We start from the raw sequence: 12947 nt of genomic DNA on the forward strand, positions 1-12947 counted from the left end.
TAATACACTAGCTGATCGTATGTCGCAATTTATTTCATGTCAATGCATTGCAAATTTACCTCGAACGCTATTCCGGTGGCCTTTTTCGCAATTGACATAGACTCGGTTACAGTCGATTATATAAATATATCTTTGGAACCGAGGAAACAACAACAATGACAACACTTGCAAGTATCAAATATCACAACACTTGCAAGTATCAAATATCATAAACATGTTATTTAGTATTGCCTCAGTGGAATTGCACCTCCAGGCATCGTTCGTACAACGTAAACCAAGCGCCAAACAAGCATTCGCCATAGCATGCCTACAGAGCCATACATTGGTGGCTTGAAACTACTGGGAATATAAACACTTCTCATCATTTTGCGCTATTCTCAAAAGAAACACTTCTGTTCATATTACTGGCCTCGAGAAAAGTTGCATTACTTTCTCATACTCGAGATAAGCGCAGTTGTCACCCTTAGTGGAGGAAGTTTTGCTACTGGCAAGCGAAACCTAATCACATTCAAAATTCCGCGAAGGCTCGGTTCAGTGCGAGCGCTTTTCACTGCATCAACATCGCGTGCATCATTAGATGACGCTTGCCTCGAAATGTTATTGCCCCCGGCAATCCGTTCGTTTTTTGCAGGGCTCGAGCCAGCCTTCCTCTTCTTCTTGCTCATCCCACACTATGCGAAGCGTCCAATTTATGACGCGGAAAGAAAAATACACAATACGACGATATCCAAGTTGAATTACCACTGGTGGGGTCCAATCTTAGATCGAAGCGCAGCGAAAGCAAAGCGAACTGGATTGCTCAACAGTCCGATGCCGAATGAAAGTTTGCCTCAGCGAGATCCACTGTTTATACTCTTGGCAAGTATTCCCCTTCATTCTTCTTCTTTTCCTTTGTTCACGGAGACTTTATATCCTACGATTTCCCCTTCGTTGCTCGTCGATAAGTTGCTCGTTATTAACAACTCTGTTCGGGAAAGTACTCAAATGGACTGAACAAATGTATGGGAAAATAGAAACGCTTAAAGTTTTCATGAATTTTAACCATTTACAAACCAAGGGATCCTAATGCATAGCATATTAAACAAATCTTAGGGAATTTCCGATTCGTTTAGTATGTAAATCGCCAAAATCCGTTCGCGACAAAAATAGTTATTAACGTTAACTTTATTTCATAAAAACGTGACCTGTTTTCTGATTTGGCACCCTTAATGAAAGACGTAGTTCTACGTCAAAAAGACATTAATTCTTAGTTTACCAAGAATACAGACAAAGAATATTAGAAATATGCAAACATCATATTCTAGAACTTTTATCATCTGGTAATTAAGGTGGTTATGCATTCTTATCTTCGATAAAAGACCCGAAAACACGCAACAACTGCATGAAATGTAAAAAAATATGTTTGTTTCGAGCATGCAGTTATGCTATGTTTTGATTCTTACTCCAATGAAACCACAATCGATTAATACGTTTTTATGTTATTTTATAGCTATATATACTTTCATGAATATTCAGTTGCTCACTTTTTATTAATAACAGTGAAAAACAGGAAGTGGGTTATATCTATGGTATAACCGCAATGGTGACGTAGGACTATCGTTGATTTAGAGATCATTTGTTTAAAGTTGAATCTAAATCCATTCTGAATGAATGAATAAATGAATATTTGGGAGACTTCGAAAACGAGAGCGTTACGTTGGAGGCACAAGGTTTTATGCATCCAATATAGGATACGAAAAACCTTGTTCTGAAGAATAATCTTCAGAAGCTAACCTGCTAACTGTACTTGATTGACAAATCACAAACCCAAATGTATTATATGGATATTTTATGGATAGAAAACATTAAAATAAACTCTTTCACATGAATGTAATTTTAAATTCCCAGAGGAACTGGCAGATTATTTTCAGTAACGATTAGATATTTCCACATTTTCCTCGATACTGGAAGCCCACCAGTGGTTAATACCAATTCGATAACCACCTGTTAATAGCACTCGATTGAAACATATTTGGTCACAGTGTAACATGGATAGAAAACGTTCAATTAAACTCTTTCACATGAATATATTTTGAAAATTCCCAGAGGAACTGGCAGATTATTTTCAGTAACGATTAGATATTTCCACATTTTCCTCGATACTGGAAGCCCACCAGTGGTTAATGCCAACTCGATAACCACCTGTTAATAGCCGCGCGTGTATGTGTGTGTAGCGATGTCTTCCCAGGGAACCGTTTGTGGCATCACTCTCCTCCTGATAGATTCCCTTCTGGCCTAGGGTGCACAAACAGGCTCTTGGTGACACCGTTCATCCGCGCTTTCATGATAAATAAAGAGCTTCACCGCAACAGCGACAACATGCTCCAATCGCTGTTCAATTAGAACTGAGTGGATTTCCGAGCGCCGCTCGCTTATATACCGATTGGTGATTTCAATAGCCTGTTTTGAAAGCAATTTTAAGACTATTGAAACAAGTTTTTGGATTAAAAAGTAACAAGTATATAACGCGTAGACATTTTATCTTTCGAATGAAGTGTTTATCATACCATTTCGTTCAGTTGTTTAGGAGCTATTAACGCTCAAAATCTCGGTCTCCGGCGTAACGCTTTCGTTTTCGAAACTTTGATTTTACACCCCGGTATAGAAATGAAAGACGTAGTCCTACGTCAAAAATCGAATTTCGTTATTTGTGTTGGAGTATCAAAAATTACTCTGTTTTGAGGAGGCTGAATTTGATGACTATTAAAACATAATAAAGACGAAGAACATATTGGGGTACAAATTGAATAACGAAAATCGATCACATCGTGAAAAATGTCCAATTTCAAACGCTTTTTACTCATTCATTTCATGATGGATTGATGAGATTTTTGCATCAAGCGATTTCGGCACTCCATAACAATTTTTCACATTGAATAAAACAGTATATAGCATGTAACTAACTATCGAACAATTGAAAAATTTCAACTCCTATCCAAAGAGAGATACCCAGTCCTGATTGGTCGAAATTGACGTCATTTATTTTTCGCGTCCGATTCGTTCGTTCACCGGCAAGCTGCATGGCAATTGAGTAGGAGGCGCCTACTTCACACATACCAAATGATATAAAAGGAAGAAGTTTTTTTTTTTTTTATCTGTATTATAGTGATTTTCAACTCATTTGGCTGGTTCGTCACTTGTACTTCCATTTTTGGAAGAATGTCGGGAGTGAGAATTGAACTCGTGACCTTCAGCGTGAGAGGCATGGATGTTACCACTACGCCAGATCGCCTCCACAAGGAAGAAGTATTCGTGGATCTTATTCATTGTTACAACGGACATGGAACGGACAACAAAAAGTGGAGAGCAGCAGCAGTGGAAGCGGCTAATATAAAGGCGAGCATAGAAGTTGAGCGGTCAAAATGCGAGCTGTGTCTCACATCGAGTTTCTTTGGCAGCATAAGCAGCGGCAAATAGTTGCAACGGTTGCTGAAACCGGTCTACTACTAGTGGCAGCAGCAAGCATCACGAGCGGAGCGTTTCAGGCACGCTCTCTCCGTCAGAAGTACGAGAACGCGCTTCTTGACATCGTAAAAGTGCAGCATCGAATCTGAGCGGCCAAAATTGAGCTGTGTCTCACTTAAGTGGCAGTAGCAGCAGCAGCGGCGGTAAACATCGAGGCCAAACATCAACAATCGAGCTGTGTCTCGCATCGGTCTACTACTAGTAGCAACAGCAAACATCATGGGTAGAGAGTTTCAGGCATGCTCTCTTTCTCTGCTGCTGCTGCTGATGTTGCTGCTCAGTCAGATTTCTCATTCTTATTCGACACTCAGATCGGTAAACATCTATGTTTATAGTGTTTCAAGTGTGGTCACATCAAATCAACATCAACCAACACGACTTCATGCTGCGTATCGCAAGTATCGTTCTACATGACAACATCCAGTGTATTCAACTCGCTATACGTCGTTTTGCTCACTGTGGTGGTGTCAACGAAAACTCTAGAAAGCCGAAGACGTCAAAGCAGAAACTGATACCGGAAGTTCGATTGTAACACTGGTGAAATGAACAAAAAATACCCAACAATCAAACCAAACGGCCCTTTTCAGGGCCGGAAGATCATTATCAAAGAGTATAACAATATATTTTTTCAAACATTTCCAAAATCAGCATGCGACAGATAGCCCAACGTAATCCTACGTCAACTATGCGGTCGTGTCTCGGACACAACCTCCTGTGACTTTTTTTCATTCAATCATACCCTCTTCTTCAAATAAATTCCAATAAAGCCTGAAAAATACACAATGGCAACATTACAGAGAAGTGCGCGAGTATACGTGTTATGATTTTGCACGCGGGTACAGGAGAGCTAAAGTGAGTGACGATGATGCTGGTGTACATATATATACACAATATACACATATATATATACACCTTGATCACAACCAATATACACACCTTGGTCACAACCAAATGTAAATATTGATATTTATATCCATCAAAAATGAAAGAGCTCCAGTCTATCTAATAAAACATTCCATTGAAACTCGTGTACTGGAATAGGATTTTGACGTAGGACTACGTCTTTCATTTCTATACCGGGGTGTAAAATCGAAGTTTCGAAAACGAAAGCGTTACGCCGGAGACCGAGATTTTGAGAGTTAATAGCTCCTAAACAACTGAACGAAATGGTATGATAAACATTCGAAAGATAAAATGTATACGCGTTCTATACTTGTTACTTTCTTATCCAAAAACATGTTTCAATAGTCTTAAATTTGCTTTCAAAACAGGCTATTGAATTCACCAATCGGTATATAAGCGAGCGCCGCTCGGAAATCCACTCAGTTCTAATTGAACAGCGATTGGAGCATGTTGTCGCTGTTGTGGTGAAGCTCTTCATTTAGGCTAGGCGCAAATTGAGAAGCGTATAGCGCTCGTAAGCGAACGCGAGACTACCAACACGACTCATACGTGCCACAAACGTAGCGTGGTGGAGCGCATATTGAGTCGCAGTTTGGTGTAAATAACATGCCACTCGCATACAATGACTGATTAACACAGAGTTGCGCGATATATTTATTTACTAACACAATCACCCGACCAGTACAGCCATACAGTGTCAAACCCAAGGCGCTATATGATTGTTCACCAACACAACTACCACAACCGGCATGACCAGCACGAGAAACTGTGGTTCAGCCACAGCGTCGTGCGAGTCGTGTCTCACGAGCGCTCCACCATCTCGCGTCATCTGGCCAATTTGCGCCGTTCTATCTGTTTTCATTAGCCACAAAAACAGGCGCTATATCGCGCCAATTTACTCGCGCTATATGCGTCTCAATTTGCGCCTTGCCTTATCATGAAAGCGCGGATGAACGGTGTCACCAAGAGCCTGTTTGTGCACCTTAGGCCAGAAGGGAATCCAGCAGGAGAAGAGTGATGCCACAAACGGTTTCCCGGGAAGATCTCGAAGCAGCCGCTACACACACACACACATACACGCGCGGAATTCTTTCCGTTTGGATGTCATTCAGCATCGAGAAAGATCCGGAAAATAATCTGCCAGTTCCTCTGGGAATTTAAAAATACATTCATGTGAAAGAGTTTATTTGAATGTTTTCTATCCATGTAACACTGTGACCAAATATGTTTCAATCAAGTGCTATTAACAGATGTTTATCGAGTTAGCATAAACCACTGGTGGGCTTCCAGTATCGAGGAAAATGTGGAAATATCTAATCGTTACTGAAAATAATCTGCCAGTTCCTCTGGAAATTTAAAATTACATTCATGTGAAAGAGTTTATTTTAATGTTTTCTATCCATGTAACACTGACCAAATACATTTGGTTTTGTGATTTTTCAATCAATCGCAATTAACAGGATAGCTTCTGAAGATTATTCTTCCCCATCAGTAGGATATTTCCGTATCCAAATTTGGATGCATAAAACCTTGTGCCTCCAACGTAACGCTCTCGTTTTCGAAGTTCTCCAAATATTCATTCATTCAGAATGAATTCAGATTCAACTTCAAACAAATGAACTCTGAATCAACGATAGTCCTACGTCACCCTTGCGGTTATACCATAGATATAAGCCACCTCCTGTTTTTTTGCTCGTCTCGACAGTGACTAAAGCCGAGACGAGACGAGACGAATTGCTCGTCTCGTTTTCTGGAATAGGGCCCATAATAACACCGAGTTCATCAAAGTTGTCACGACGGATGAACTCTTCTGAATTCTACACACACGGTGACATTTCTTTCTTTCTTTGTTTTTAAGAGGCTTTAAACTTTGAACTTCATTCGCCTCTAAGACGGTGACAGCCGCAATAAGGTTGTATACAATTCACTTCATTTTCACCATGAAGTGACTTTCGTGATCAGGTCCATTATAATGTCAAGTTTGGAAGAAGTACTGAAATTAAAAAAAATAATTTTGAAGGGTAGATTTAAAAATATAAAAAATAATTTTACAGGGTAGATTAGAAGATTAATAAATGAACAGTTCTGCGGTTGGACCCATGAAAGTGCGCTTAGTAAGAAAACGTGAATGTGATAACGAAAAATAAATTTTGGGCGGGACGAAGTTTGCCGGGTCAGCTAGTATTCACTACTAATAATTTTTATGGCAGAACAACGTTTGTCGGGTCAGCTAGTGTATAGATAAAAATTGTATTTTCTTCGTAATGAAAAAAAATGGGTGGGTTATATCTATGATATAACCGTAAGGCTGACGTGGGACTACCTTAGCTTAGCAATCATTTGTGTGTATTGATTAAATTTTTGATTGAATGAAACAATTTCCGAATTCAATTGAATCCAATATATTTGATTTGTGAGTAAAAAGATTGTATAATGCCATGTAAGGTCAATTCATGAATTGTGATAGATTTATTTATTCATTTTCGTCAAACAAATGTCAGCTACATACTTATATATTAATGATACAATGTTTTCTTAAGTTAAATATTATTCCTACGGTATATGTTTCATGATTATGTTCTTCGTTACAAGTAAATTTAATGACAGTCCTTTTACGTTTCATATGATGACACCTTGGTTTAGAAGTCTGTCTTGCATGTATTTGCAATGCCAATTTCCCCACGCTCCATGGATTTGAAGGTAGAGAGATTACTTAGGGGTGTTAGGGAAACACATTTCAGTCGAAACAAAAATGCCCCTCGACTCGCATGAATTTGCAATTTCCCCACGCTCCATGGATTTGAAGTCTGTGTTAGGGAAATACATTTCGGTCGGAACAAAAATACCCCCGACTTGCATGAATTTGCAATGCATATTTCTCCACGCTCCATGTATTTAAAGTATGTATAAGGGAAATACATTTCAGTTGGAACAAAAATGCCTCCGACTTACATATATTTGCAATGCCAATTTCTCTACGCTCCATGAATTTGAATTCTGTGTTAGGGAAACACATTTCAGTCGGAACAAAAATACTCCCGACTTCCATGTATTTGCAATGCCGATTTCCCCAACGCTGCTTGGTTATGATGACTGCGTTAGGGAAACCGTAAATCGGGCCAATCAAAACGAGGCAGTTAGGGCGTTTAGATAACGCTTAACATTTTACAGTTATTCAATTGTTTATCTGATGAAAAATAACATTTTATAAATTGCGGTAGAAGTGTAGAAATATTCCCTATCGGTTGATGCAAACATCTTTCCGATCCAGTAAGAAATGTACGAGTTATGAACATTTGGAATCTTTCATTTTTTCCTGCATGTTCTGTGTTTAGGTTTTCATTTTACCCTCCATATATTCCGGTTAGACGTAGTCCCACGTCAAAAGATGGGTTAAATCTATCATATAACCGCAAGGTTGACGTGGGACTATCGCTGGTGATTACTAAATTTGTTTTGTATTGATTAAATTATTGATTGAATGAAATAATTTTCAAATTAAATTGAATTCAACATATTTGCCTTGTAAGTAAAGAATCGGAACAAAGGCCATGTAATGTAAAGCATCTTGGCTTTGATGGCTGCGTTGGGAAAACCTTAAATCGGGCTAATCAAAACGGGACAGTTAGCACGTTTTCGTGGACAGTTCTAAGGGACTTGTTCGAAATCAGTATTTTATGTCAAATAAACGGAATTAGGCACTAATTGAAATAAGGGAGCATAACGGTATTCACTAAGAAATAAAACAACAGTAACGTTTTGTTTATAAATATGCCTTTATTTATACTTCAAAACATTCCTTATTCTGCCAAAAACCGACATCAGGTTTTTAGTTTAATACCAATACCTTGTGTTTATTTCTAAGTTTTGATGGAAGGTATGTGTTTGTAAATGATTGAAAAAAAAATCTTCTGAACAACCGAAAATGAAACATTGTTGTATTTACCCACCAATACATAGTTTTACAGAGGAAGCAACGCTTACCACCTATAAAGTGGTAATACACGTATTAATAGGTGTAGGATAATAATGACAAATTCTCCTGACAACACACTTTTTGATTTCGGGTCGCTACTATTTTCATATGAAAAGTTGACTTTTCACGTACAAAGGTTTCTTTAGCCGAATATTTTGTTTGTTACATTTATAAATAGTTTTTTTTCTAATCGATAGGCTCTATCCATTGACATACAACACGTTATTGGTTGCACGCATTATCACTGCTACTTCCAGCAGTGAAAATTGTCATCTTTATTTGCTATAACACTATCTTTGATCTCATCCTTGTTAGCTATCACCGTCAAAATGTATCTCATCACGTATTCTTCAATAAATGTCATTGAAACAAGCTGCTAATCACCGCATTTTCATTAACTAAGTTTTCGATAAATCCCACAAACTAAATGCATGGCTTTAAGGTTGAAATAAACTGAATGCAGAGGAAACTTCGCCACGTAAATAACATTCAATATCGAGAACATAACAAATCGTTGATGGAAGTAAGATTTTTTTGCTTAAACTGCGAATGTCTCATTTCTCATGATCCATCCTAAAGTTGAACCCTATTCAAAACGGTTGTTGAGTGCTGTGGTTTGTTGCATTGTTGTTTGAACTTCCGCTCTGATCTTCCGACAAAACGCATGATATTTTTCCATTACATGAAGAATTCCTCGGTGGAATGCGATAGCGGCAGTCACGTGCGTCCCGGACGATCGAGTATCGAGATCTCTATTACCCGCAGGCCCCGACAGACCGGATCAGTGATCTGCAGTCCTTTGGGATTATAGACGCGTTCGTTCTGCATCGCAATGTACTTCGACACTTTGCGTAAGCACTGGAATGAATCGGGAGATTTGTAAATGTTATTTATTCATGTTCCTTGGTTTTTCACTTACCTTCTCGTAGTGCGTTTCGGTGCAAATGTAAATCAGATAAGCGGTGATACAGGCTAAACATCCCTCGCAATAAGTACTGCAGGAGCCCTTCTCCGCTTCCGCGAAATACTCATTTAGCTTGTTCATCGTGCTCTCGAATGTGTGTCTGTCGATCTTTAAACAGCAGCCAAGAAAAACACTCACTTTAATCGAATTATGTGACCGTAAGATACACGCAAGCCAAAACACTCGAGTGTAATCAATACAAACAGAAGATGCAATGAAGCATCAATACGCACCCGACTCTCCAGCTCGGGTGGAAACCTGGTTTGAAATTTAACCGAGGTGCCTTCGCTGTAATCCCGTTGGATGAACACCTTCATGTAGCTCGGCTGAGTTGCTGCTGGCGTTCCAGGCTGGGACATTCGAACGTTTCCAGCCATTTTTGTTCCCTTCACTTTCAGATGGGAAGAGAACCGAGGAGAGAATTGCGAAATCACGAACTCAATGCATTATCTATGTAAACTGAATTTTACCTTTTCCTTCACTTCCCTTCACAGTCACTATGATGATGATCACTGTTGTACCTTGAACTTGTGGGAAATTGATATAAAATGGAACAAATTACTCGATTGTTGATAAAAATATGTTGGTTTGTAGTTTAGCAGTTTTTTTCATTCTCTTGTTGACGTCTGATTGTCAATACTCCTACGCATATGAACTGTCAAGCAGCTGAGAGCGAGGGAAAAGACAGTAGGTACAAACACACGATAAATCGAAAGGCGTTGTTTTGTCGTATAATGTTTACACTCGGATAAATATTTGGTAAATATTTATCAATTTATCAAGAGCATTCACTACCCATATTCCTTTTTGCCTACCAAGATTGGGTCGATGAAATGTCAACAATCGACCTCAAATATTGCCACCTTGCAATCGATTTATCGACTTTCAATATGCATTCATCGAACAACTTGACGCCACTTTCTTGCCAACATGTGCAAGGCGTCGACCTGCTTGCAGAGCTGCTTTCAGCAATTTTGCTCGCCTCTTGTTTGTATTGGTTTGTTATTGAAATGAAATAAGAAAAAAATACATAATTATTTTTAATCATTTCATTACAGATAGAAATAAGCCATTCTGCTCAGCTATTTAGTTTTGCCACTCATTTGCAAATATGTATATATATTTTAGGTGGAGATGGTTTGCTTATGGCAAATCTCAAAATCTGAGCGAGGGCAAGACTCTAATAGCTTTTCATATTCCCGTTCCTCCCGGCGATCCCATTCTTCAATGGCTTGGGGTTCACCAGCATTAGAATCCTGCACTGGAGGATATTCGTCGTGTTTTTTCTTCGTTTTAGTATTGGTGTCGATGTCTCCAGGGTCTGAAAAGACAAATTCATTACGGCATTATTCTCATAAAAAAATGGAACTTACATAATTGCTGATAACGATCAACAGTCTTGGATCTCATCCTCTCATCCTCATAAAGTTTTTCGAAACACCATCGATGGTCAGGTCCTGTTGTTGCTGTTCTTCGGTACGGTCACCAGGGCTTGGATGATACTGCTGCGGAAATTGTTGATGCTGTTGGCTGCTATCACAGTGGCAACCCACACTGTGGTGATGGCGGAAATAATCTCGCTCACAGGAACCAAAATAGCCTTGTGTTTATAGCTGAAACAAAATAAAATAATTAGTAAATGAAAATAAGAAATAGAAATAGAATCCCAACTCACCAGTTGTATGATTCGATTGTTTTGTTATGAGATGACAGTTTGGCGGAGAAAAAAAAACAGTGATGTCGATTTGTTTTGTAAATCATTCCGTATTTTCGATCAACGAAGTTGATCGTTCTATGTTAGGTCGATAATTTGTTCGTTGACTGGATTGTGGGTAGTCTAAGGCTAAGCGCAAATTGAGAAGCGTATAGCGCGAGTAACTTGGCGCGATATAGCGCCTGTTTTTGTGGCTAATTAAAACAGATAGATCGGTGCAAATTGGCCAGGTGACGCGAAATGGTGCAGCGCTCGTGAGACACGAGACGCGCGACGCTGTGGCTAAACCACAGTTTCTCGTGCTGGTCGTGCCGGTTGTGGAGACTGACACTATATGGTTGTGCCGGTCGGGTGGTTGTGTTAGTAAATAAATATATCGCGCAACTCTGTGTGAATCGAACATTGCATGCGAGTGGCACGTTATTTACACCAAACTGCGACTCAATATGCGCACCACCTCGCTACATTTGTGGCATGCATGAGTCGTGTTGGCTTACGAGAGCTATACGCTTTTCAATTTGTGCCTAGCCTAAAACTGGCTGATTTGTGGAACCACCATCGACAAAATATCAGGAAACTAGAAGTAGGTTATATCTGTGATATAAGCGCAAGGCGGAGGTAGGACTAACGTTGGCTTAGCAATCAATAAGCAACATGCTTATAGTTCTCAGCCATTTCATCTTTCGATTAAAGTGATTATCATACCACTTTATTTAGCCGGAAAAAAATATTAACGCTCAAAGGAGCTATCGATTCCATCTCAGAAATACCTAGCGCGAATAATACTCCTTCCCCAAGTCCCGACAGCTGGTCTCATCGGTTGATAGCGGCATCCGTGAGCAATCGATAATAGAACTTATGTTTTCACCAAACAATGCGTTCAGTCAGCTGCAGATAAGAAATGGAATTAGGGAAGAAAGGTATAATCGACAATAGGCGTGTGAGCATCCGCATCTCACATAGCAATAACAAACCCATTTAGGGTTTCTGAGCGAGCGCTAGCTTATATACGGATTTGTGTGACTTCAATAACCTGCTATCAAAGCTATTTTAAAGCTAACAGTTTTTCGAGTCAAAAGTAGCAATCATATAGCTCTTGGACATTTTGTCGTTTGTATGGAATGATTATCATACCATTTCGTTGATTCGGAGCAGAATTATCAACGCATCAAGAAGGAATGGATTCCTCCTCGGAATTACACAGCAAAAATAATACCCCCTTCCCAACAATTGGCAAAGACAATAGATTGCGGCATTCGTAAACGAATATTTTTATAACGCTGCATCCATCATTGTGATTTCTTCGATATGGTGAAATATCCACTACAAAACATCATAAATTTCGTGTTCTTCACTATCAAATCCATAGCCAATGGCACTCATCGGTATCAAACTATTATCGACAGCTCTATTTTCGCTAAATGTTCCATCAGTTAAGCTCAGAAACGAAATGGAATTGAGGGAGAAAAGCATAATGCATGGGCGTGTGAGCGTGAGGTTCCGTATCCGTTATTTTCAATCCAAAATCCCGAATAATGCGAAACATCGCGACACCAGATTATGTGCGGATTTGCGTGATTTCAATAGCCTGTTTTCAAATTTAATTTCAAGCTATTAAAACAAGTAACAAGCCCCTTTTTTAAATTCATTTATTTTCAACTGGTTCAGCAACGTTAAGCATCAATGAGCCGTGTTTATGAATAGGGAAAAGCCTCTGGGAGAAGAAATATGCAAAGGTTCTTTCTCAAAAAGACATAAAAACCCTGTCGTTTTTTCAAGAAATGGTACAATATAAATTATTGAATAGCAATTCATAATAAAATAATATTTAAGGCTTCTTCTTGTGAATTTTTGATAGAGATTACCACCTCCTTGAAGATTGCGTG

The 12947-nt window shown here is 39.1% G+C and overlaps 1 protein-coding gene across 1 annotated transcript; it reads right to left on the minus strand.

Moving 5' to 3' along the window:
• Positions 1 to 8316: 8316 nt before the first annotated feature.
• LOC129778196 (golgin subfamily A member 7) lies at positions 8317 to 9989 on the minus strand. Its single transcript, XM_055784943.1, has 4 exons — positions 9818 to 9989; positions 9581 to 9738; positions 9303 to 9455; positions 8317 to 9241 (listed from the first exon to the last, which is right to left on the minus strand). Exons 2-4 carry the CDS (start codon positions 9722 to 9724, stop codon positions 9101 to 9103), a joined length of 438 nt encoding a protein of 145 aa, XP_055640918.1. The 5' UTR covers positions 9725 to 9738; positions 9818 to 9989; the 3' UTR covers positions 8317 to 9100.
• Positions 9990 to 12947: the final 2958 nt, after the last annotated feature.

Source organism: Toxorhynchites rutilus, chromosome 1 (genome assembly GCF_029784135.1).
Source record: "Toxorhynchites rutilus septentrionalis strain SRP chromosome 1, ASM2978413v1, whole genome shotgun sequence".
Taxonomy (NCBI): domain Eukaryota; kingdom Metazoa; phylum Arthropoda; class Insecta; order Diptera; family Culicidae; genus Toxorhynchites; species Toxorhynchites rutilus.